Here is a 23,189-nt window from a genome sequence, read left to right on the forward strand (position 1 = left end):
ACACACTGTTTAAGTACATATGTATGTATGTAGTTTGTATTTTTCCATGTTCCAATTTCATGTTCCTATTTTTTGTCGTCTCTAACAAATGTATCGAGAGTACCCATTATGGAGACGTCATCCACACTAGTACTTTTTAAATTACGCACAATGCTATCTTGACATTATTATTTTATAATCGCTGGTCCGGCTGTTTTACATTTTATGAATTAAATTCTTTATTAATTGGCCAGCCATGTTGAGATCGAGAATTTCCTGCACATTTGCCACGAGGAGATGGATGTCATACTTCTCAACAGAATTCAACGCGCTGGCGAATGAGGGTCCAGCCAAATTTCCACACCTCTTACCAGAGGGCAGTCGGCATGCTGCCGCTGCAACGAATATAGATTTGGATCTGTTTGTAAATGCGGATCATCGGCAAATGGACCTGGTGGACAGGCTGCTTAAGCTCAGGTAAGCTAGAACGTTTTAGGCAGTGCTTAAACTAATCTCCGAATCATTACAGAAAGCAAAAAGAATGCAGCTATGTTCCGCTTTTGCCGAGTCTGTTAGTGAAACCGTTACTGGACTCAACAAACCCCCAGGAGGCAATCACGGTTCTCCGGAGTCCCACCAAATATGGTATATTTATTGACCAGTTCTCCGGGTGCTTCTTAATGGACCTGTTGTTGCACAGCGGTAACACATTGGAAGCAGCGCAGACTGCTGCCCTTCTTGTGGAAAGAGGCTTATGCAACAACGAACTGGTTGAGGCGTTGGCACTCCAATCGTTTTTTAAGTTCGCGAAAGACTTCAAGCCTTTCGAATCGTCGGAGAATAAGCCTGCAGCTGCTGCCCCTGAAGTGGTATACTGAATTATTTCCCTGTGAATGCTTTCAACGAACTGACAAAAAATTCTTTTTCAGGAGAAAGTCCGTGTTAAATTTATTCGCAACTATGTTGAAGATACAAGCAAGGATACAGAGGAAAAGGTTCTTGGTCGAGCTATGATTCAATTGGGCTCTGGCGAAGGCACTCTGAAAGAGCTAAAACAAAACATTTCCCTTCTTGGCCTTGTATTGTGCGGGAAATTACCTGATGCTGTAAGCCTCCTGGCCCAAAACCGTGGGGCTTTTCACAAAGAGATCCTCACCACTTGTCAAAATGTGGCTGAAAGTCTGAAACTGGAGGTCTCGGACGAGTTTACACAATCATTGCAGCAAACACTCGATAAATGCACGCAGACCATCTCTATCGACGAAAAATTAGAGACTAGTGTAAGGAGCAGTGCCCAAAAGTTCGAGCCGAAACTGTTAGCTGAATATGGGCAGTCCTATCAAGAGTGGACCAAACAGTTTGAGAACGCTGTGAAGAAGTATATCGAGGAGCAGAGTCTGGTGGAGCGCAAGAATAGCATTGAGAAGACGCTGAACGAACTGGACGCGAAGCGTCAAAACCTTTGGTTCTTTGAGAACAAGGACGACATCGATATTCAGATATACAAGAAGAAGGTGCAATATCCCAAGCGCTGGTTTGGAAAGAAAAAAACGCCAAAGGCAGCGGACACGTTCTACGTGCCGCCAAGTGTCACGAGATCCGCCAACTAACTCGAAGCCCATGCATAGGTAAAAACAAAGCAAATCCAATTGTTTTTAAGCTTTAATTAAACTACTGGAGAATCAATCCAAATTCAAATGTTGTTTCTTTTCTCGAACGTTAAATTTTTTTAAAATTACCATAACGTAACATTGAGGGTCACAGTTATATATTCATTCCATCTCAGTTTACAACATTTTTTTTAGTTTTTTTTTTATAATTTTTCTTTGGAGTTTTTCATAAATTTTCAATCTTAGAAGCTAATCGTCTGTCATTTGTGTTGCATGGCCGAAGGCAGATTAGTTTTTAAAACTCTCTGCCCTGGTGCAGATGGTGATAGATTAATGGGCGATGGTAGGTCATGCCGCTTGTCCTGTATGGTCAGGGGTAAAAATTGCTGTTGCTTCTTTTTCCGGTTCATATTTATGGGGTGCGTATTGTCGTTCTTTCCAAACAGAATGGTCAAGTGGACTGCGCAGAAGATCCCTAAGCTCTGTAAGCAAAAGTGCGTGTAAATACTGACGAGAAGTGTGATGGGAGCGTCTCACCTGAAATATAGCTATAATGGCAGCCCCGAATGCGGTTATCATCAAGCGATTCTTGATTTGTTCCGATACGACGGCCAAACACCCGCGCTTGTAGTGGGTATCGCAGGCAGATTCGTAAGCGTGCTCCGGACGTGAGCAACAGGACCAGGGCAGCGAGAGTCGACGATAATCAAGAGGACCATCAACGCCACAGCATTGTAGCTGAAGAAACCAGTAATGAATTATACTCATTTATGTCCATATAAATATGTATTTAGACTTACCTGCGACTGCATCCTATTCCACAAATGCAAGTTATCAACTTTGGTGCGCGAAAATTTGTCCAAGAACTCCACGAAGGAATCGTCAATGAAAATCTCTACCGAAGTTGGAAGGTTCTCCCGCATAGCCAAGGACCATCCGCAGATAATAAATTGAACACATATGCAGGCCACCAGAAGTGCGGAAAACTGTGGGTATAGAAGTTTATTATACGGATGGATAATCCATGATTAGCTCGAGTGTTATTTTCTCAATTAAGTTACCATTCCGAGTAGGCAGCGCTTCCTTTGGTTCGTAGCCTGACATCCCATCCAGCACAGGATGAAGGTCACAGGTCCCAAGCACAGGAGGATCGCGGCTGGAGCCCACAGCTTGTTCTGCACAATTCCATAATACACCGAGTGTCCCCACAACAGGGATGTTCCCAAAAATATCTGGGCGGCTCCAGTTAGCTGCAATACGTATGGAGGAGCATGGTTTAAATTTTACAGAGTCAGTCATTCAAGTAGGAGTAAGCGGCCGTTCATCACAGCGTCCTTGCAGATTTGGGATTCTATGCTGGGGGCTTTTACTCCCTTTTGACGTCATGCGAAGTGTTATGTGCATAAGCTCATGTACATACAAACATATGTAGGCGCAGCTTTTAAGTAGCTCAAGGTCACTACGACTCGGGACTTAATATAGTATATACGAGTATGTATTCAAGGATAAAAGTGTGTACATATCCCCCCATGATTCGCACTACACTATGCGATGCGTGTAGATATGTATGGGACGTTGAACAGATTCGAGGACGCATTAGCAAACGCAAGAAGTTTATACATTGTGCAGGGATGTTCATACATGTGTGTCTACAGACGTGTACATGTATCTACATCATTTGATGCACAGATTTGCATAGCTAAAGGAACGTGAAATGAAGTTGATTGTATTCGCTCGGAATATGCATGATTTGGCTTGCCAGACATGAGAATATTCATTCATTCATACTCGCACTATGACGTAGAATCATTTTTTATGCAATTACAAACTTATATGTATGTAAATTGTTATCGGACGCACACATGCATATCATTGCAATTACCTTATGTAACTCTACAAAGCTCTAATTAAGCTCTCTTTCTCCCGTTCGGAGAGGAGAATGTGGGCCAAACTTACCGCTAGAAGAAATACATAACTGTAAACCAAATATTTAAAACATTTAATTTTCTTTGGCAGCGCCATTGTTGTTGTCCTTCGCGAGTCTTCGAATTTTCGAGTGCTCTCCGTCGAATATCTCGCAGTTTGCATTCACTGAAGTTTATTAATTATGTTAAGTCCTCTCTGAGCATTCGCGCGTGTGTGTGTATGTGAGTGCGTGTGTTTTGTGGTTGTGTGCTGGCGTGATGCAGCTTCAATTTTCGGATGCACGGTTATACGGTTGTGTGTGTGTTGTAGGCCTATATTTTGGTTGGATTGAAGTAATGCTGTCGTTATTAGCCTTCGCTTGAATCTGCTGCAGTGTTCATCACATCACATCACTCATCATCACTGAACGTTGCTGTTGCTCGCGGTTGACGGGGCATCCACATTTTGCCAGCCCAGGGGTCCAGGTTCAACTTCACGGATGCAATTTTTAACTAAAAATAACAGTTTGCGTTAACTCCGAGCCACTCAGATCGGTCGCAGTCGAAAATACGCATTTGACGGTCTGACCAATTCGCTCCTTGTTTTGTTATACTTCTGCGCCAACAGTGGTAATATTATCTATAACCGTCGAATAACCGTTGGTTCGCGGGAAACTTTATCACGAGTACTTTTAACCTCAGTCACAAGTCACATGTTCGTGTAAAATACATTTTTGTATTATTTTATGCAATTTATATTGAATTTGTGTTCCTCTTTTCGTAATGGACTGGCTCCGCTTGCAAGCAATCTATATATTTATGCTCAGGAGCTATAAACACATATATATCCCGTAAACGGAGCAACGGAGGCAACACATATTCACCATTTGAACATCGCGCCCACTTTTCTACACCCAACAAAAATATCGCGAAAAAATAAAATATGTAAAATAAGCCAAACCTTAATAAAAAATACCGCACAAAAATGATCAATTTTGCTTTTGAAAGATTCATATCTCCCAGACGGTAAGCTGATGCTACAAAAGTTCAGGTCTACTTTACGATGCATTTATCAGCTTTTCAGAATGGAAAAGGTCATTACAACCAGATGCAAGATACTTAAGTTATGTGAAAATTAAAAGCGCTCGCTCTGAAAAATAGCAAAAAATACCATTTTTTAAAAACTCGTTAAAAAAGTTCTGCCGTAGAAAAAAAACCATAATTCATTAAAAAAAATGTAAAACCACAAATCTTTTAGAAAAAGTCGGTTTGGTTCCTTGAGGAAAAAAAAGATCGATTTTGTCGAGTAGTGTAACACAACTAATTCCAACTAATAATTCAATTCCACTGTGTAGGTTAAAAACAATATATTTCTTAAATTGTTTGGAAAATATGTATACTCGTAGACAAAACTAAAATGCTTTTCTGATTTTATTACGATCTTGCGAATTTATACTGTACTATTTACACACTTTATTGGCGATTTTAGGAGGGAATATGTAAAATCTTAGCATGCAAGAGTGTATAAAAGTTATTCAAATATGTGTAGGTAGGTAGCGTAGGTAATGTAATGGAGTTCATGTAAGACGGGGTAGAAAATAAAATAGAAATTACAATACCGTTTGTATACAAATATTCTTAGAAAATAATGTTCCGCATAATGGACCAGCCGTTTTAAAAAAAGAGTGTAGTGGACATGGGGTTCTGTGTGGTGTTTGAAAGTCAAATACAATTCAAATGAGAAAAAAAAACAACTTGTGTCGCCTCTCTCTCTCTTGCTCGGGCTCGGATTCTTGGATTCTAATTACCAGCCCCAGACCCATCTCTGGCTGAGTTTAGACCGTACCGTCCATGTTGTCGGTAAGGTGATCGTGAATCCAGTAAAGTAGTCACGTGAATGTTGGTAAGCTTACGATTTAAATGTACATTTTACATCTTTATACAATAAGTAATTAAATCTGTTACTGTTACTGTTTACCGTATGTTTGTATACAATATATATATAAAATTCAGGTCTCTTTGCAAGTATTGGATTGGCGGCGGGTGGAGCCAACTCAAAGATCGGTTAGGTTATTCGCGAAGATTCTTGGTCAGCAGCAGGTTGTTGTGGTGGCCGGAGAGATGCCGGACCAGCTCCTGCACCGACTCGAAGCACATAGAGCAGAAGCAACAGCTGTAGCGGTTCTCCGTGTCCGTGCCATTGGTGGTGGTGATGATGTTCCGGTGGACCGAGCACAAGTGCTTGAGAAGGTGGGCTTTCTGCTTGAACATGGCCACGCAGAGGCGGCAGGCAAAGGGCTTCTCGCCCGTGTGGACGCGCAGATGGGTCTTGAGGTTCCAGGACATGCCGAACTGTTTGCCGCAGTACTCGCACCGGTACTCCCGCACCGACGACGAGTGGGGGTTGCTGCTGGCTATGTTCGACCCGGAGGCGGAGCTGCTGCGACCCTCTGGGTCCAGCCCCAGATTCATGTGGGACAGACTAGAGAGTCGCGACTGCAGATTGGGCATTGCGGAAATCGCGGCGTTCTGATTCGACTGCCACTGGTACACGAACTGGGGTCCCAAATGCATTGGAATATCCGGGCTCTGTGCACGGTTCCTCTGCGATTCGAGTAGCTTCCGGTCCGGCGTCATATTGTCGCCGTTGAGCGCCCCATCCTCGAGATGGGCGAGCATATTCTTCTCCGAGCCAAATCCAGATATGGGCGATGTCGTCGACTTGACCAGTCTCAGTTCCTCCAACAGGTTGTGCTGATACGAAGTGAATGGCTGATTGTCGCTCTGAGTGTTGTGAAAGCCAGGTCGTCGTTTTCGATGGGGCGTAACCACGTAGTTTTCCGGCGAGCTGTTGATGTCCGACCCGTCGGACAGCGGCTTAAGCACATCCTTGTGGGAGTCAAAGAACAGTCCCTTCCGCTTCGTGCTCTCGCTCGCGCTGACAGCCAGGTCGATGCCGCTGTGATCAGATCCGGATCCAATGGTTCTGCTGGCGTCACTGCGGGCCGAGTTCTCGCTTTTCGTCCGGAGGTCGAGTGAAAGGTTAACTGGATTTATAGCCGAATTGTTGTTGTTGTTGTTGTTGTTACTGCTGTTGCTGTTGGTGTTGCTGTGGTTGCTGATGCCACTCGGTGGCGCGTTGGAGAGATTTACGATTTCATCTGTATCTTTGTCGCTCTTGTTGTCCTTGTGCATGCAGTCATCGTCCTCCTCCTTGGCCACCTCCCCGCCACCGCATTCGGGAGCAGTCTCGCAGTGCTCGGCCGAGCATGTGGAATAGTCGGCCGCATTTCTGGACTCGTCCACACTGTCGACCTCATACTTGAGGGTCTGGTCCAGGTTCTGGGAGGACGAATACTGCTTCCGTGATCTCTCGCGTATGCTCCCGCACTTACTGTTCAGATAGGCTGAGTCCGTGGTCTTCCAGCTGTCAGACTTGATCTGCAGGAGCAGCAGCAGATCGTGCAGGTAGTTCACGTCGCGCGAGGTGATGCACGTCTGTCCGGAGTACAGAAAGTCCAGCAGGAATTTAAAGTAGGTGGCATTGACGTCCGGAAAGTAGACGGTGGTCGAGCAGTCGCTCAGGTGAGTGTCCTCCAACAGGTTTCTGGAAAATCCAACCAATTACCATCTGTTAACTCAAAAATGACCGAACACCAACCCAATCGAAAGGCTTACCTTATGAGGGGACTGGCGGCGGCCAGCACCAGTTTGTGGGCATGCAGCTTCACTTTGTTCTCGCACACGATTGTGAGGTCTGCCGGGTGCTCTCCCCGGAACGCTGCTCCGATTTCCTTGAGTATGCACTCGCCATGCTTGCTGTATTGCAACATCAACATTCTCTGAAACTGCAAATGGAAGAGCAGACGTGAGGGGATTAGATTGGATACATCGGATTCTGCCCGCTAGCACTAAAAATATTAGGTTTCAAAGAATGCAAGCTCCAAATCGAATCAGAGACCACTCCATATATGCGAAAATGTACATAAATATGTACATACATACATACATATTTATGTATGCATGTACATATATACTCTTATATGTTAACCTTCCAGTGCAGGGCATGCAGTAAACTGTGAAGACAGCAAAATAGAAAGTTTTGGAAAAATGTCTGCATCTGGCGCTGTCTCTGTCGCTGGCGAGTATTACACAATCTCTGAGCATGAAGCCGCCTTTCACCGAAAGAGTCTCCTCCCCTCCCTCTGCCCATGACTTTTTCACGATTGTGTCATGCAGACGGCTCGCTCTCACACAGTCAGGCACACCTACACACTCGGTCGCGTATCTGTGTGTTAGAAAAAGGATCTTGCAGCATTCGAAAGTCAGCTTTCATCGTAACGGAGAAATTATCATACATACACATACATATGTACATACACATACACATGGAATGGCATTAAGAAATTGAAATTACAAAGCATTAGTAAATGTTTACTAATCAGGTTTTTAGGTTTTTCTCTACTCTACTCTTTGCTTTTGTAATACCGCACAACCCACACACACACGCACACAGCCATTACCTTCAGACGTACAGCCAAAGCATTGTTGTTGGAAAAGATGAAAGCTCCACTTCATAGAGCAGCCCCCAACAACAATCGCAGTTGCTTAAGAAACGCTATGCTGCTTCTGCCACTACCTCTCTCGCTCTCTCTCTCTCTCTCTCTGCGCGACTGCCTCAAAAAAGCTTTCCCCCTTTCGAAGTTGTTGTTGCTGCTGGCAGCTTGGCTATTGCGTTGGTGTTGGATTCGAGTTTGGCGCGAAGGCAACGGCGAATGAATACGATGAAATTGTTACACTGACTGTATCTGTGCAACAGCTATGCACACTCGCTCACTTCACTTTATGGGGCCATTACTGTATTGTGCAAGACCATGGCTTGTAAGCTCTTGTGTCCGTGTGTATCTGCATGGCCCCCACACACACACGTGCACACTCAACAGAGCTAAAGTTCAGCAGCAGCAGTAGATCTGAAAACTTCGAAAAGATAGTCTTGCTTTTTGTTACGCTCTGCTGCGTCGCTGCTTTTGCCGCTGCTTCACTGGGAGACGAAACGTTCACTTTCAATAAAACTTGAATGACTGGCTTTGGGAGAATGGCTTCGGTCCCGTCCCCTCGCCGACGCTCCACTCCACTTTGTAGTTGTGTTATTTCTCATGGGAAGCGAAAGCTGAAAGAGCACGATCATTTGTGGAAGAGATTGAGCGGTGTGGGGGATGGTGGATGGGGATGTCAGGCTTGTTCTAACGTTGGGTAAGTCCGAAACGGTGCTAATGGAAAAAACTGAATACTGGATTCCAATCCCTCTTCTCCCATTCGCCATGGCCATTCCATTCCCTTTCTACAAATGCTTTCAGATTTCGCAATCGGAAACGTACAACCACACGCACACAATAACTGGCTTTCATAAATGCATACACTGGGCTACGAAAGTCTGCGGCCACACGTTTAAGTTCTTTACAAATGGAACATCATTCCGGACATCATTTTCCCGTGTTTTTATGCGTACTGTTATTTAATGCGATCATAAAATATCCAAAGCTAGGTGTGCTGCTCGCATTTCGACATTTTGGGCGCAGACTGATGTTGGCGAGTTTACAACATACATACATATGCACAAACAACTCGAAATGAGAATGAAAGGGACAAAGCAGAGATGATCGAGCGCAAAAGTGAGACAAAACAAAACACGCTAACTCACAAAACGCGCATAAAAATCACCTTTCACAAAAAGCTTTTCTTTTTCTCTGTGCTGTATGTCTGTGTGTGTATTGGTAAAGCAAGAGCTAAACAAAACGAACACAGCACATTCACACTCGCATACAAAATTACATGCATACAGAGAACGTACATTCGTATATACATAAATATGTACTCTATACTTTCCGATTTTTGTAGTCGTCATCTTTTCAATGTAATGTAATGTTTTTCAATTACTCTTTCTTCTATGTATGCAGATTGTGAGTGTATAATGCAGATCAGATGGAAATCGAAGAGAACGGGGACCACAAAAGAGAAAGCGAATTCGAAATATTTTGAAAGTTGTATGAGAGATTATAAAAAGGGAGCGGATCGGTGTGGAGAGAGGGCTAAACTTGTTTCTGCACCAACACACTCGCACTATCGAGTCGCGACTCAGAGCTGTGCTCTTTCCCCTTTCACGAAAGCTCTCTGGCCGCCGCAGAAAATGGCAAAGAGTCGTCGTCGTCGCCACGCCATTGTACTTGCTGTAAATGCTACACTCGTAAAAGTGACCCAAATTTGAATTACATAACTTATGAGGCGAACGATACACATGCTGGGAAAGATATGATAGTACTTTTGGGCATATTGGGGCTTTCCAAGGAAATGATAAATACATACAAATGGAAGCATGTTCATATGTTGTATTTCTCCATTTCCCCTTTCAGTAAGATAGTTTTCGATTGTAGAATGTTCAAAGCTTTCGTCAAAATCTTACTATACTTATTCCTCCACTCTATATGTATATGTACATAAGAGCAGTCACAGACAGACAGACGTGTGTATATTACTTGTAAATATGCATGTATTTATGTATGTACACTACAGCATATTTTGTAACATCTGCGCGATCGGCCTGTAATTGTGGGCTTGCATGTTTTCTGTGTGTGTGTGCGCATTTGCTTTTGGTGTGGTGTGCTTTTTCACCTTCACTCTTATTGGAAAGCAGTTCAGTTAGTCGTCAACCACTACTATTATATACAGATTATATCTGTACATAGGTATGAATGTGTGTTCGAGTATGTCTTCAAATTTCATGACATGCATACAAAACATACACACACAGCCACATAAATATTACGCAGACAAAAGCACGCCATTGAAGGTCACTAAGCCTTTCTTGTCTTTTGGTTGGCTGCGCTTTGTGGCCGTTGCTTTTGCTTTAGCTGTTGTTGTTGCCCTGTTAATGATGATCACGATGACGAAGATTGGATCGCCACGAACAGACAGACGTTTGCTATATCGGAACTTCGTTCAGGCCCAACTTTGGCTTTAAGCTTGGTCTCTGGTCTGGCTTTGGAATGTTTTTCTCTGCGACTATTAAGTTAGTGTTTGACCTTGGTAGCTGTGTGTTTTACGTATGTTTGGGTGCATATAGACACGCGTACCATCGCACAAGCTTGGGTTTTTCGTTTCGTTGACGATCTTGCAATGACAACGGTGGAAAAGTTTCTGGCTCATGGAACCCTACATATTTATTTTGATACGAGTAGAAAATTGACAGCATAACTTACCTCTTTCATTAGCAATTGATCGAAAATTGTTTAATTCCTTGCACTAAACAACTAAGATTCAATGGATAAGCGTTCACGGTGGATATGGAATTCGTATGTACGTCGTGGGTCTTCTGTGCACATGTGTGCGTCCAAGTCGAGCTTTCCCCTTTCACAATCTCTTTTGGCAACAGCTCCAGTGGTTGAGTGTGTATGCCTGAGGGATACACACACGCGACGCGTTCTATTCCGTTTGCAGTAGTGTGCTGCTCACCCACAACAACTTTCAATTTCGATTTCAACACCAACACCAAGCTTTCGCGTATATGTATATGTGATCTTCGAGGGGGGCTGAGGAACACGACTTTTGGTGGTACTATTATTCATATTTTTAACTACACATATGTACAGCTTTATTCGCTCACTATATTGGCCATTCGATTCAACGCTAACTTTAATTGTATTCAATTTCTCTTTTGTTTTTCCTGCTTGCACATCTTCTTCTTCTGCGACGCAGCGATCAACACCAGAACATGCACAGCACACACTCACGAAACGGTCACTACGACAGCGACACTAACTTTAACTAGGTTGAAGTTTTGTTTCTTTTTTCCGTGCTTGTTTTATTGCGAAATAAAAAACTTGATTGGTAAAACTTTTTCTGGCGGGCGAGCGAAGCGAGTGTGTAAGCGATCTCTCTCTTCTCAATTTTTTTCAATGCGCGCGCTATTTGAAATTTCTGGTCGGCCCGGCTGTCAGAGAGAGACTGAATTGTAAAACGTAAGTGTGTACGACATCGTCATTGTTGCTTGCCAACCAAGTTTCTTCTATGCGTATGTACTTTTGTATACCGTATTTCCTTTAATTTATGTATGTTATATTTGTTGTTCCAAGCTGCTTTGAAACATTAATATTGCATTTTTCTTAGATTTAGATGTTTTTTACCTATTAATGCATATGTTTTGTGTTTTATAAATACATTTATCCCGGTTCTATTGCCTATTATTTGTACCCGTGAACTGCAAAATTTCGTTAATGTCTTTAAAACAGAGACTGAGAAGTTTCTGCATTAATTGGAGCCTGAAATTTCAAACAATATCCCAAGTCCATAATATCCATTTTCCCAAGGTATGCATATTTGTTGCTCATTCCGTGACAAAGTTGCAGAACAATGCTGCCTATTCCTTTCCCCATGTTGCTGAAATGTTTCCCATACAAATGAAATGTATCTAGCAACAATGAGTCTTCATTCCATTACACCACGAAAATGAGAAATTTTGAAAAACCACCACGATTTGCTCACGAATGAATAAAGTGACCAAGTCGATAGCTGACATTATCGGTATAAGCCAAAACCAATGGATCGTACTATTTTCACGATCCATTTTTCAAAATCTGATACATGAATTCGCTTACCATCACTGATCGCTGATCAAGTTGTCCTTGTGAAAGCGCCCAATGATTAGTAATAGGCTATAATATTAAATGGCATAACATACAATAACCATAATAACGTTATCTAAAAATGTTCATAGCTATTTCTGCTATAAATGCAATCAATAATACGATCTTTGGCTTTTGCATTCAAGAAACATCTCTGGAAATGCTCAGCTGTAATATAAATTAATTTTAATAATTTTCGATTCAATAATGAGCGATGATCCAATATGTATACCTGGTACTCGAAGAGTTTAGGACATATTTATGTATGAGCTTTGTGGTCGAAGTCGATGTGGAAAAGTAATACATATACATGTCTGTCCGATCGGATGAAAAGATGTCAATTATATAATATGCAAGTCTTCGGCTGGCGGAGCATTATGTATTTTTATATTTTATATTGAAATGTCCATGAAAATTATTACAACAAAATTAGTTCGGAAGAAACAGTTCCTTTTAGAGGTTTCTCAAATGACCTTGATCACCAATAAGTTTCGATAATTTCCCTATTTGTTTTCATTGTGAGAATGGAACGCCTACATTTGCATCTTCTACCCTTTCACAGTTTAGGGTACAATTAGTCATGTCCTTGAACCGATTTTCTTTAGTTGACTACACACACACGCACACTCACCAATTTATGAAATTGTATGCAAATACATAGTTGGTAAATGCAGGTAGGCGGGATAATTCAATAAAGGATGAAGAACAATCTACATAAGTAAATTTCCAATAGATAATTGAAATTGGAAATTAAGGCAATAGTAGATTTATGGACTTTGGCACAGGAGAATAGTGTCAAGATTACCGTTACCCTAGAAAAAATCAATCCACTAGGATGGCTACAGCTTTAGCTTCCAAAACTAATTTAAATACAGCTGTCCTCCTACACATCATTTACATCGACGGAACAGACGCATTCTTTGGCCACTGCTTCAATTCTTTACCCTAAGTTTCAAGGACACTTCAAATTGTTCTCCTTAATGGAAAGGGTAGAGAGAGTAGATGTGAATTCGTAGGTGGCGTGCGCATCGCATCGGACATTTGAGGATAATAAACAACACATTTAATAGGATAATCGAGGCTCAGCGAGGGTCAAGGTCTCTCAAGAAATCTATTTTGAAATGGGTTTCCGTTTCCTTGATACCTTTCTTTTGCATACCATTAAGGAAAATTTGCATGAAATGATTGAATGTACATATGTACATACATACATACATATGTACATCGGTATATAATGGTATATAAATTTCATTAGTCTATACATGCATATGTATGTATATTGAGAACATAGGGATTTCAAGACCAGCCAATATATTTAGATATTTCGATTTAGGGACTTTGGCACCACAGAAGAGAGTGTAAGCCCTGTTTTATAAACAATCCAATAAAAGGGAGTTCTTAGATTAGCAAACCTTATAGAAAATTTGATTCATCTAGCTAGCTTTAAACATTAAGCCGAATATAAAAATCGGGGAACGTGATTTCCGTTCCTGGTCAGAGACAGAGAATCTATATGGTGGATCTTAACTCCAGTTGTTCACCTGTTTAAACAGAGCGGGGTTAGGTGGGTTAAGTTCGTTTCCTCGGTATATTTACGGTATACGTTGAAAATTAGAAGGTATATTTCTGAGAGTCGGACGGTATATTTTATAGATAAATCCGCGGTCACACTGAGCTGCACTTGAACGCAAAATAAACCGAAAATTATTATAAAATGAGTCAAAATATCTGCATATTGGGCCGCAAAAGCAATGGCCTCAACATCTTGAACATATCCAGAAAAGGTATGTGTTGTTAAGTATGGCGTGTGATTTCCAAGTGTAGGTGCCACACTTGTTGGACTTTGGTTTGGTTGTCCGGCAACGGGAGAGGGAAGAATGTGAAAGGGCCAAAGTCCAACAAAAACGGCTGCTGTGACGTCTGATGCTTATGATAAGCATTGACTTATAGTTTTGTTATGCATAATAATAGCCTAATAACAGAAAACTTTTATTTCATTTTGACAAATTTATATAGTTCAATGCAGGGCATTATCCGCCGCAGTGGCGGCCCCTCAAACCAAGCAAAGGAACAATCAAAATATTGTGCTGGTTGATGGTGTCCGTACACCTTTTTTGACGTCCGGAACCTCCTACTCGAAACTTATGCCGCACGAATTGGCCCGACACTCTCTTCTGTAAGTTCTCCGTCTATTAGTTTTGACTATTTTGCATGTATTTAACCCTAACATACCTCCATAGATCGCTGTTGCAAAAGAATCGACTTGACAAAGAGCTCATCGACTATATAGTCTATGGCAGCGTCATCCAAGAAGTAAAGACCTCCAACATCGCACGCGAGGCAGCACTCGCCGCTGGGTTCAGCGACAAAACACCCGCGCACACGGTCACCATGGCTTGCATCAGCTCTAATGCGGTAATCCCATCAAAGTCATTCCTTTCATTGCACCGTAATTCTCGAGATCCCGCTCTTTGCAGGCAATAACGACCGGCATGGGCTTGATTGCGACCAACACATACGATGTTATTGTGGCTGGTGGCGTTGAGTTTATGTCTGATGTCCCCATTCGTCATTCGCGCAAGATGCGCGGTCTTATGCTAAAGGCGAATAAGGCAAAGACTCTTGGCCAGCGTCTAGCGCTGCTGTCGACATTCAGACCTGGCTTTTTGGCCCCCGAATTGCCAGCGGTGGCCGAGTTTTCTTCTGGCGAGACAATGGGACATTCGGCGGATCGTCTGGCATCCGCATTTAATGTTTCCCGCGGCGAACAGGATGAGTACGCTCTGAGATCCCACACGTTGGCAAAGCAAGCCCAAGAGAAAGGTTACTTCACGGATCTGGTTCCGTTCAAGGTGCAAGGCGTAGATCAGGTGGTGGACAAGGACAATGGCATTCGTGTGTCCACTCCCGAAAGTTTGGCTAAATTGAAGCCAGCTTTTGTGAAACCCTACGGAACCGTTACCGCCGCCAATGCATCATTCCTGACCGATGGTGCCTCTGCTTGTCTGATCATGACTGAAGAGAAAGCCAAACAGCTCGGCCTTAAACCAAAGGCTTTCCTCCGCGATTTTCTGTACGTGTCGCAAGATCCCGTCGACCAACTGCTGCTGGGTCCCGCCTACGGCATTCCGAAACTTTTGAAGAAAGCCGGTGTCACTTTGAAAGACATTGACTCGTGGGAGATCCATGAAGCTTTTGCCGGTCAAATTGTAGCCAATCTCAAGGCCTTGGACTCGGATTGGTTCTGCAAAACGTATCTGGGCCTGAGCGAAAAGGTTGGCTCACCAGACCTGTCCAAATGGAACAACTGGGGCGGATCCCTGTCCATTGGCCATCCCTTTGCCGCAACTGGAGTCCGTCTGTGTATGCACACTGCCAACCGGCTGGTTCGCGAAGATGGCAAACTTGGTGTGGTTGCAGCTTGTGCAGCCGGCGGCCAGGGCGTGGCCATGCTTATCGAGCGCTATCCTGGCGCAACAGCGGACTGAAATCGAAACGAAATCAATAAATGAAAGTGCAGTTTGACTGCAGTTTGATGCCTTAGCTTTTATACACTTTAAACTATGTCTATGAGTAAAGAAGTTTGAAATTATATGTATGTTCGTTTAATTCCTAACAAAGACGCAAATATTCTACAAAGACAAGACAGTTCAGTCCGCTCCTAATCGGTCTCATAAAGTTCCTTCTGCTTTAGCTTCGTTTGCAGAATGTCGTTCTCATTATATGATATATGCAGGGGGGGTATGAGGGCGCATGCCACCATTCTGCTCTCAGCATTTAGAAAGTTGAATGTGGCACAAGCCTGAAACAAATTAGCGGATATTATAAACTAGTCAGACCGGGCAAGACTGCATACAAACTCACCTGCTCCGTTCGAAGAACCTCAACGTTTATTTTGTGTTTCTTCATGAACTCTATGATCCTCTTGGACAGCGGCGGCGACGGGCTCTGGTCGCCAATGCCAATTATGAGAACATCAATTTTCGGATCCAGAGTGGGGAACAAGCTAAGGCTTTCTTCGTTTATGTCCTCGAACGTGTTCACGTTCCAAGAAAGAACCGACCTGGATTAAACCAATTTCATGTGCATGTTTACATAATTCGCCCGCTCTTGGTTGGACATATCTACATCTACGTACCTAGGAAAAACACTGATTGGACCAATTAGGACCATGTCGTTATTCAGCCTAAAGCCGTACTGACTATAACCAGTAATCATAAGGCCTAGATCTGTTTCTGTATTGAATATTGAGACTTTTGTTTTGCCATCGTAGTCGTAGGCCTTGCTGAAGTTAACAGCCATGCCGGTGTGCAGCTTACGGCAGGACGAACCATGTGGCAAGAGGAGATGACCGCGACTTCTTTGAGCAATGGCCCTTAAGCTTTGTGCAATCATATTTCGTCTATATTTAATAATAGTAAAAAAAACAAAACTGTTTGTTATTGCAACGATAAATAAGTATGACCATGTATCGAGCTGGTGCTCGCTAGACCAGACCAGATATATTCCGGTATATTTTGGTGTCCAAATTTAGTTGGAAGGTGTATCGGTATTTACAGTATATATGTGTTAAATTTCATTTATAAATTTAATAACTCCGTACGCTTTGAGGTTTTCTTATTTTTATTTGTATATATATATATATGTACGTTCTTATTGTTAAGCAATATCAAGTTAATAGCAACTATTGCGCTAATAAGTGTCTGCGAAACTCTACAAGTTGCACGAAATAAAATACAACGAAATAGCATAAACAACCATTTCGGGAACAAAACAGTTTAAACAAGATGTTTTGATAGAGGAACATTATTTGTGAGCAATGAAACAGCAAAGCAGTAAGTAAAACATGATATTCTACTTCTATGCAAAGCCGATTGAGCAACAATTGCATATTTATTGGTTGTTAATATCAGCATATGCTTACTTATCGTACACACACACACACCACACTCACCAACACAAGCATGCCTATACATACGGGTGTGTGATTTATTTGATTGATTGAAGCACACATACTATGTACATATGTATCTTTGTTATTGAGGGCTTTAAAAGCGCTAACTTGCCCGGTAATAGTTATAAGCAGGGAAAATTCCACATAATACTCAGGCCATGCCATACATCGACATGTTAATGGCTTCCGTAAATACCAAGAATAGATAGTGTTTCCTAAGGAGGAATCGCTGGAACTGTTATGTCGTCATGCATGTATAAAAACGTACATGTGTTCGTGTGACTGTTTATTGGGGTATAGAACATTAATTTAACTTTAACCTTTATAAACTATAGACACTAACATATGTATGTACATTCTCTCGTTTCGTTGCAGTTGTATCCAAAGCACCGCGATAAGAATTTAGAATTGAAAGCTACCTCAAAATATTACCATGATTGGGCCCAGTTCACAAGTCAGCAAGATACTATTAACACTACTGTTTCTGTTGATAATATTCTACATTTTTATGGATGTGGAGCTATATTTGCGCATCCACAACTATGTTATTGAACGGAACTACCACACCAACACCTCGACAATATCTGCACCCTTGCCGCTAACACCAGCAGCAACATCGGACCTCAGTAGCAGCACGAAACTTCCCACCGCTGAGAAGGAGCCGTCGTATGAAGATCACACATGGATATCTTGTGATATAAACCCGCTCTGCCATGTAACTGTCAAAGCCATATTGCTGGACCACACCAACCACTATTTGTTTGCGCCACTGGCCACTATGTTCGACAATGTAATTGGATTCTCCCGCTCCACGTTCATCACGCCCAACATGATATCATTTTTCCATGTGGGTGTGGCTTGTTTGTCTGGCAAACTGGTGGCATCCGATAGCCTGGGATACAGACGGCTCGGCGTGCTTCTCTTCCAGATACGCACCTTCCTGGATGATTTGGACGGACATGTGGCGCGAGTGAGGAAGCATATCCGTGGGGAGCGCTCCGAAATTGGCACGTCCGGCTACTATGTGGATGGCCTGTGCGATGGGCTTGGCTGCATTGCCCTACTGCTGGGCATATTCTTTTACCTGAAAAACAACCCGCCGCGACGGGGCTACTCGATCATACCAATGAGTGACCCGAAAACACCTGAGCCGACAAAGATTCCAAAAATGAAGGCAACCACGCGAAAAGTGGCCAAAAATGTGATCAGCTTCACGGGGCAACTCTTGCTCAGTTCGACTGCATGGAATCGCTATATAGCGGTATACCAGAACATGTTGGAGCGTGAGGATGTTAGCAGCAGCCAGTACCTTTGCCAGAACTACGTATTCAAGTCCACTTGGTTCTTTTGTGTGGCGTGGATGTGGCGCATTGTTAATGTACACTCATTGCTGCACCTCGTGCTGCTCAGCATTTTTTGCGACAAGTTGTGGGACTTTTTGAGAACGATACGTTATAGCGGTTACATTATATTGTTGGTTGCAATTTGCTTAACGGAAATGCACATTTTGGAGGCCCAGAACTACATTTTTAATTCGACAGCGTGCAGTAATATTTCACTGTGATTTTATTAATATTACGAGAAAATACAATAATATTTGTGTAGCGGAATACAACGATGCCTTTTTTTATTGTTTTAATGTATGTATCTATATAATGATTGATGTCTGTGCACTGTAACCATATTTCTTACACATTTCACACTACACCTGGCGCCGCCAAACATCAATATTTCAACACACACAAAACCACTAATGCATCTTTTCATACAGAGATACTTTTTGTTAAAGCCCGACTACAAGAACATGTCTTCAGCTGTGATAACAATGTTATTGATCAATAAATCTATAATAAATTGTTATAAAAACTTATCAAATCATCCACTTCCTGGGACTGCTGTAATTTTTACCAGATCCTGATCCACATAGGAATATTAAATAAAACTCTATATATCTGAGTATCTTGATTGTGTTATCAACATCTGTGTTTTTGTACAAACAAAATTTTAACAAACTGTCATTGTGTCCTGACCTGCCCGTACAAGATTGGCCGTTTATTGTATAATTTATCTGATTTTATTAATATGTATTTGATAAGATTTATATTTATTTATATTGATATTTATCATTCTGAAACAGTCTAATTTAAAAAAAATAAGATCATATTAATGTTTTTTGTTTCGTTTCAATTGTTCCAAAATAGCGCATCACTATGAATACCCATAGTGTATTTTTGTTAAATACAAATTTATCACGTTGTGCCCGGTATATTTTGAAAATGAGAAGGTATATTTGGGTATATCGGTATATGTATGTATATTTAATCAAGGTCCAATTTATGTATTCCAATATATTAAGATACTTTTCAAAATGACCGCCAAACTCCATTTAGCGCACAAAATATACTGACATTTAGGTAAAGTAACAGGTAATAGGTAAAAACATTTCAATCATCAATTAAAGGAAATACGGTATACAAAAGTCCATACGCATATAACCAAGTTTGGTTGACCAGCAACAATGACGTCACAGTTAGTGGAAATTTACGTTTTATGCTTTGGCCGTTTTTACTTGAACCTTTTTATGGAAACAATGCCATAAAAAGGACTTCTGAAAACTAGCCAATCTTGTAGAAAATTTATGTATCTATCGGATAAATTTATTTTTTTAGGGCTGAGAGGACCAACTTAGCCCATTGTCGACCAAGGGGGTATTTAATATTTCCACGAAATTTATGTAACTTTAACATATTTTACGCAATTCATGTGAAAGATTTCGGTGGTCATTTTTGTTTTGTAAGTAAAGAGGAGGATGGAGCGACAAGGAGCCTGTACAAACAGTCTTATTTTACGCGGTTTAACAAAGGGTGCTCAACTTTTTAAATAGAGGGGTGTTAAGTGGGTTAAGTTTCGGCCCTGGCCTTTTTATGGTGTGGTATTTAAATGGTATTTCTCGAAACTGAAATGGTATTTAATGGTATTTATTTTTTGGCCGGATGGCATTTTGTATCGTTATCGGCGCGGTCACGCTGATGATATACATACAAGATATACATACAACATACATAAGAAAATTTTGAAGGAAATATGTTTGCTAAATCAAAGTCATTGACAATGAAATTGTAAATATTCTTTGTATTTTATAACGCACTAATTGAAAGTGGATGTGCATATTTACATGGCGTGTGTTGTGTCGAAAAACGAGCGTGAAAAGAAAAAGTGATTTCTCTGGTTTTGCCTGTGCTGTGTGTGAATCGTATCGTGTGAGCGAGCATAAATGCAAATACATACCATATAAAACATTACGTGTGCGAGCGCTACCTGAAATCAGATATTAAAGGCACCACGTCTGTGGTGTTACGTTACATCTAACCCCTATCAATAGTGTAAGAATTGTTGTGTAACCACCATTTAGGATGCGCTATATGTACATATGTGTGTACCCACCCCACATGACATATGTACATAAATGCTTCCTCTAGGCCAATCAATCTGCCCTTCCCTCAATTTGCCCATTCTATATAGCCCTTATTTGTTAAAGCAGCTATTATGCATATTGGTTTTTATCTAGTTCAATTTTCCCGAATCGATAATTTCATATTTTCTTTGTGTTTCTCATAAAAAGAACATGGCAACTAGAATTGTTACAGATAGATCTTTTTGCAGGACATTTAAAATTCAGACGTAGACATTTTGGATCTTCCTTTTCTTTGATTTGAATCTGAGCATTAAATGGTTTGTTTGTTTGTTTGGTTTATTTTGAAAGAAAGTATGAGACGAATGAGTTGAGTGCATTTCATGTATGTAGCATAGATAGAATCTGAATATGTACGAGTATATTACCAAGTGGGATGCTTCAGTTGATTGAATGATGGATCAAGATTAGAGCGACATGTGAACCGCTTGCGCAGAATGTTGGATTAACTTTCTTGTCATTTTAGAACTCAGAGAAGCCATAGTTATGGATTTCGTTCAAGTGTCGGAGGAGGAGGGTGACGAGCCCATCGAGCTGCCGGCTGAGGAAGATGGCACATTGCTGCTGTCGACTCTGCAGGCCCAGTTTCCTGGCTCTTGCGGCCTCAAGTATCGCAACATGGACACCAAGGCCGTGCGAGGCGTTCGGTCAAACGAGGGCCGCCTATTTCCACCAAGTGTAGATTCCGGGTGGGGAGAATACATTTATTTTTGTGTGTTTCCCAAAGGTAAATCAAATGCAACATTAAATATTCGCTACAACTAGTTTGTATCTCATCTAATTCCCTCTCATAGAAAATAAACGCAAAAGCGACGATAATTTAGAGAATTCAACAGCCAAAACGAAACGCATCGAGACGCGCCTACGATGCACTGACCTCATTGTTCTGGGACTCCCATGGAAAACAACTGAGGATAGCTTGCGGGAATATTTTGAGAGCTATGGAGAAGTGCTAATGGCCCAGATAAAGAAGGACGTCAAGTCCGGACAATCGAAAGGTTTTGGATTCGTACGTTTCGGCTCGTACGACGCTCAGATGCGTGTACTCTCTAATCGTCACCTCATCGATGGTCGCTGGTGCGAGGTGAAAGTTCCAAACTCAAAGGTATACAGACATACATATATTAAAAGGGGCCAGTTTTAAACTAATAAAATCATCTTCTAGGGGGTAGGTCATCAGGTGCCATGCAAAGTCTTCGTTGGCCGCTGTACAGAGGACATCAACTCAGATGACTTGCGCGAATATTTTTCAAAGTTTGGCGAGGTTACCGATGTGTTTATTCCCCGGCCATTTCGAGCCTTTAGCTTTGTCACATTTTTCGATCCTGATGTAGCGCAATCCCTGTGTGGCGAGGACCATATAATCAAAGGTAAGATCAACGTTTGCTCGAGTCAAAGACAACCATTGCGATAACAGAAATGATTCGTGGCTCGTTTAGGTGTATCAGTTCATGTTTCGAATGCCGCCCCGAAGGCCGAGCAGAGCAGAAGCCATCAAGGACAGAACTACAACTATAGCTCTGGCAACAGCTATGGCATGCATTCGTATCATCCTCAAGGCAACCACATGACATCACATCCTGGCCGAAGTGGGCACCACAGAGGTAATAATCAACACAATGCACACGGTGGTGAGAACCCGATTATCGCCAATAGTCACAGTCACAGTCACAGCAACAATGCCAGTGGTGGTTACGGAATGGGCGGACATAATTATGGTGGAAATTCGGGTGGGGGCTACCATAATAACAGTAGTAATCACGCTAGTGGTGGGCACATAAACCGTCAGGATGGTGGCGCTCCCTACAATAGACAGGGGAACTTTCATGGAATGAACCAGCCCCACAATGGAAACGTAGGCAGTGGCGGCTGGATGAACAGGGGACCCTTGGACATGCCTAACTTACAAGCATTAGGCATTAATTCCCAAGGATCGAGCTCGTCCAACCAAGGACAGAACATGAACAACCCTTTGGGGGTCGGACTTAATTTAAACTCATTGCCGATCAACCCTGCTTTGGTTGCTGCTGCGTTGAATCAGTGGAGCCTTGTGGGCAATCAGCTGCAAAATCAAAACCAGGACCAGCAGGCAAGCCTTCTACACTCTATCATTGTTTCAAACAAAAAACTCTCTCAGTTACTTTTCAGGGTGGCAATTTTTTATCATGGATGGCTCAGAACGGCGGACACAACGCCAACAACGTGAACTATGGCGGTCGAAAAGGATCAAACAACCCAAATAATCCAGGACCTGGTGGAATGATCAAAGTCGACAACTCTGCTTGTAACGATCAACAGGTTAGTTTCCCATTAAATTAAGTCCACAATTGTAAATAATTTATTTGTATTGTCTCTATTCCAGAATGGCTGTGCACCTGGTAACGCTGGTTGGTCAAATCAAAGTAGCGGCTCCCAGAATTCTGTGGATAAATCCAATTTTCTCTGAGTATATTTACCAATTAGATTTGGTACCAACCAATTTTCATTTAAGAAGTAAACTTTTGTTTAACCACAACTTGTGTAGCTTATTTAAATGTCTATTCTATTCTATTATTAAAAATGCAGGAAATATAAAATCGGCGCTCCGAAGTT

At 42.0% G+C, this 23,189-nt stretch overlaps 7 protein-coding genes across 10 annotated transcripts; 4 read left to right on the forward strand and 3 right to left on the reverse strand.

Annotated features, from left to right (window-relative positions):
- Positions 1 to 148: 148 nt before the first annotated feature.
- On the forward strand, positions 149 to 1,671 carry LOC111075230. Its single transcript, XM_022368371.2, has 3 exons — positions 149 to 456; positions 509 to 848; positions 909 to 1,671. The coding sequence occupies exons 1-3, from the start codon at positions 236 to 238 to the stop codon at positions 1,587 to 1,589; spliced, it is 1,242 nt and encodes a 413-aa protein (XP_022224063.2). The 5' UTR covers positions 149 to 235; the 3' UTR covers positions 1,590 to 1,671.
- LOC111075231 (23 kDa integral membrane protein) lies at positions 1,629 to 4,104 on the reverse strand. The gene is made up of 5 exons (XM_022368373.2): positions 3,546 to 4,104; positions 2,651 to 2,839; positions 2,390 to 2,575; positions 2,127 to 2,327; positions 1,629 to 2,071 (listed from the first exon to the last, which is right to left on the reverse strand). The coding sequence occupies exons 1-5, from the start codon at positions 3,675 to 3,677 to the stop codon at positions 1,850 to 1,852; spliced, it is 930 nt and encodes a 309-aa protein (XP_022224065.2). The 5' UTR covers positions 3,678 to 4,104; the 3' UTR covers positions 1,629 to 1,849.
- Positions 4,105 to 4,847: 743 nt separating this feature from the next.
- Positions 4,848 to 11,483, reverse strand: LOC111075235 (transcription factor Ken). Its single transcript, XM_022368381.2, has 3 exons — positions 10,750 to 11,483; positions 7,172 to 7,341; positions 4,848 to 7,100 (listed from the first exon to the last, which is right to left on the reverse strand). The coding sequence occupies exons 1-3, from the start codon at positions 10,756 to 10,758 to the stop codon at positions 5,564 to 5,566; spliced, it is 1,716 nt and encodes a 571-aa protein (XP_022224073.2). The 5' UTR covers positions 10,759 to 11,483; the 3' UTR covers positions 4,848 to 5,563.
- A 2,329-nt stretch (positions 11,484 to 13,812) lies between these two features.
- Positions 13,813 to 15,763, forward strand: LOC111075204 (trifunctional enzyme subunit beta, mitochondrial). The gene is made up of 4 exons (XM_022368335.2): positions 13,813 to 13,955; positions 14,188 to 14,347; positions 14,412 to 14,586; positions 14,649 to 15,763. The coding sequence occupies exons 1-4, from the start codon at positions 13,886 to 13,888 to the stop codon at positions 15,657 to 15,659; spliced, it is 1,416 nt and encodes a 471-aa protein (XP_022224027.2). The 5' UTR covers positions 13,813 to 13,885; the 3' UTR covers positions 15,660 to 15,763.
- Positions 15,761 to 16,642, reverse strand: LOC111075206 (NADH dehydrogenase [ubiquinone] 1 alpha subcomplex assembly factor 3). The gene is made up of 3 exons (XM_022368339.2): positions 16,310 to 16,642; positions 16,036 to 16,234; positions 15,761 to 15,973 (listed from the first exon to the last, which is right to left on the reverse strand). The coding sequence occupies exons 1-3, from the start codon at positions 16,564 to 16,566 to the stop codon at positions 15,833 to 15,835; spliced, it is 597 nt and encodes a 198-aa protein (XP_022224031.1). The 5' UTR covers positions 16,567 to 16,642; the 3' UTR covers positions 15,761 to 15,832.
- Positions 16,643 to 16,755: 113 nt separating this feature from the next.
- On the forward strand, positions 16,756 to 18,735 carry LOC111075205 (ceramide phosphoethanolamine synthase). Of its 2 annotated transcripts, none has more exons than XM_022368337.2 (2): positions 16,756 to 17,006; positions 17,501 to 18,735. In XM_022368337.2, the coding sequence occupies exon 2, from the start codon at positions 17,559 to 17,561 to the stop codon at positions 18,687 to 18,689; it is 1,131 nt and encodes a 376-aa protein (XP_022224029.2). In that variant the 5' UTR covers positions 16,756 to 17,006; positions 17,501 to 17,558; the 3' UTR covers positions 18,690 to 18,735. The 2 variants fall into 2 exon arrangements, with proteins under 2 accessions (XP_022224029.2, XP_022224030.2); XM_022368338.2 differs by lacking the exon at positions 16,756 to 17,006 and adding an exon at positions 17,329 to 17,419.
- A 1,418-nt stretch (positions 18,736 to 20,153) lies between these two features.
- LOC111075236 (TAR DNA-binding protein 43) lies at positions 20,154 to 23,109 on the forward strand. Of its 3 annotated transcripts, none has more exons than XM_022368382.2 (7): positions 20,154 to 20,508; positions 21,064 to 21,324; positions 21,392 to 21,702; positions 21,763 to 21,967; positions 22,037 to 22,686; positions 22,746 to 22,895; positions 22,960 to 23,109. In XM_022368382.2, the coding sequence occupies exons 2-7, from the start codon at positions 21,084 to 21,086 to the stop codon at positions 23,041 to 23,043; spliced, it is 1,641 nt and encodes a 546-aa protein (XP_022224074.1). In that variant the 5' UTR covers positions 20,154 to 20,508; positions 21,064 to 21,083; the 3' UTR covers positions 23,044 to 23,109. The 3 variants fall into 3 exon arrangements, with proteins under 3 accessions (XP_022224074.1, XP_022224076.1, XP_022224075.1); XM_022368384.2 differs by having other exon boundaries at positions 22,037 to 22,201; positions 22,735 to 22,895; XM_022368383.2 differs by having other exon boundaries at positions 20,177 to 20,244.
- The last annotated feature ends 80 nt before the right edge of the window (positions 23,110 to 23,189 follow it).

This window comes from Drosophila obscura, unplaced genomic scaffold (genome assembly GCF_018151105.1).
Source record: "Drosophila obscura isolate BZ-5 IFL unplaced genomic scaffold, ASM1815110v1 contig_186, whole genome shotgun sequence".
NCBI lineage: Eukaryota > Metazoa > Arthropoda > Insecta > Diptera > Drosophilidae > Drosophila > Drosophila obscura.

What these genes read in the sequence shown, in the direction of transcription:
- LOC111075206 (XM_022368339.2), bottom strand. Translation starts at nt 16,566, where the DNA reads ATGATTGCACAAAGCTTAAGGGCCATTGCTCAAAGAAGTCGCGGTCAT. An exon ending in CCAATCAGTGTTTTTCCTAG is followed by an intron (nt 16,235 to 16,309) that starts GTACGTAGATGT and finishes GGTTTAATCCAG; the next exon opens with GTCGGTTCTTTCTTGGAACG. An exon ending in AGGTTCTTCGAACGGAGCAG is followed by an intron (nt 15,974 to 16,035) that starts GTGAGTTTGTAT and finishes AATTTGTTTCAG; the next exon opens with GCTTGTGCCACATTCAACTT.
- LOC111075205 (XM_022368337.2), top strand. Translation starts at nt 17,559, where the DNA reads ATGATTGGGCCCAGTTCACAAGTCAGCAAGATACTATTAACACTACTG.
- LOC111075231 (XM_022368373.2), bottom strand. Translation starts at nt 3,677, where the DNA reads ATGCAAACTGCGAGATATTCGACGGAGAGCACTCGAAAATTCGAAGAC. An exon ending in GTTATGTATTTCTTCTAGCG is followed by an intron (nt 2,840 to 3,545) that starts GTAAGTTTGGCC and finishes TACGTATTGCAG; the next exon opens with CTAACTGGAGCCGCCCAGAT. An exon ending in GGAATAGGATGCAGTCGCAG is followed by an intron (nt 2,328 to 2,389) that starts GTAAGTCTAAAT and finishes TGGTTTCTTCAG; the next exon opens with CTACAATGCTGTGGCGTTGA.
- LOC111075204 (XM_022368335.2), top strand. Translation starts at nt 13,886, where the DNA reads ATGAGTCAAAATATCTGCATATTGGGCCGCAAAAGCAATGGCCTCAAC. An exon ending in CTTGAACATATCCAGAAAAG is followed by an intron (nt 13,956 to 14,187) that starts GTATGTGTTGTT and finishes AAATTTATATAG; the next exon opens with TTCAATGCAGGGCATTATCC. An exon ending in CTTGCATCAGCTCTAATGCG is followed by an intron (nt 14,587 to 14,648) that starts GTAATCCCATCA and finishes CGCTCTTTGCAG; the next exon opens with GCAATAACGACCGGCATGGG.
- LOC111075235 (XM_022368381.2), bottom strand. An exon ending in GCCGCCAGTCCCCTCATAAG is followed by an intron (nt 7,101 to 7,171) that starts GTAAGCCTTTCG and finishes TGGATTTTCCAG; the next exon opens with AAACCTGTTGGAGGACACTC.
- LOC111075230 (XM_022368371.2), top strand. Translation starts at nt 236, where the DNA reads ATGTTGAGATCGAGAATTTCCTGCACATTTGCCACGAGGAGATGGATG. An exon ending in GACAGGCTGCTTAAGCTCAG is followed by an intron (nt 457 to 508) that starts GTAAGCTAGAAC and finishes GAATCATTACAG; the next exon opens with AAAGCAAAAAGAATGCAGCT. An exon ending in CAGCTGCTGCCCCTGAAGTG is followed by an intron (nt 849 to 908) that starts GTATACTGAATT and finishes ATTCTTTTTCAG; the next exon opens with GAGAAAGTCCGTGTTAAATT.
- LOC111075236 (XM_022368382.2), top strand. Translation starts at nt 21,084, where the DNA reads ATGGATTTCGTTCAAGTGTCGGAGGAGGAGGGTGACGAGCCCATCGAG. An exon ending in TTTTTGTGTGTTTCCCAAAG is followed by an intron (nt 21,325 to 21,391) that starts GTAAATCAAATG and finishes TCCCTCTCATAG; the next exon opens with AAAATAAACGCAAAAGCGAC. An exon ending in CTGCTTGTAACGATCAACAG is followed by an intron (nt 22,896 to 22,959) that starts GTTAGTTTCCCA and finishes TCTCTATTCCAG; the next exon opens with AATGGCTGTGCACCTGGTAA.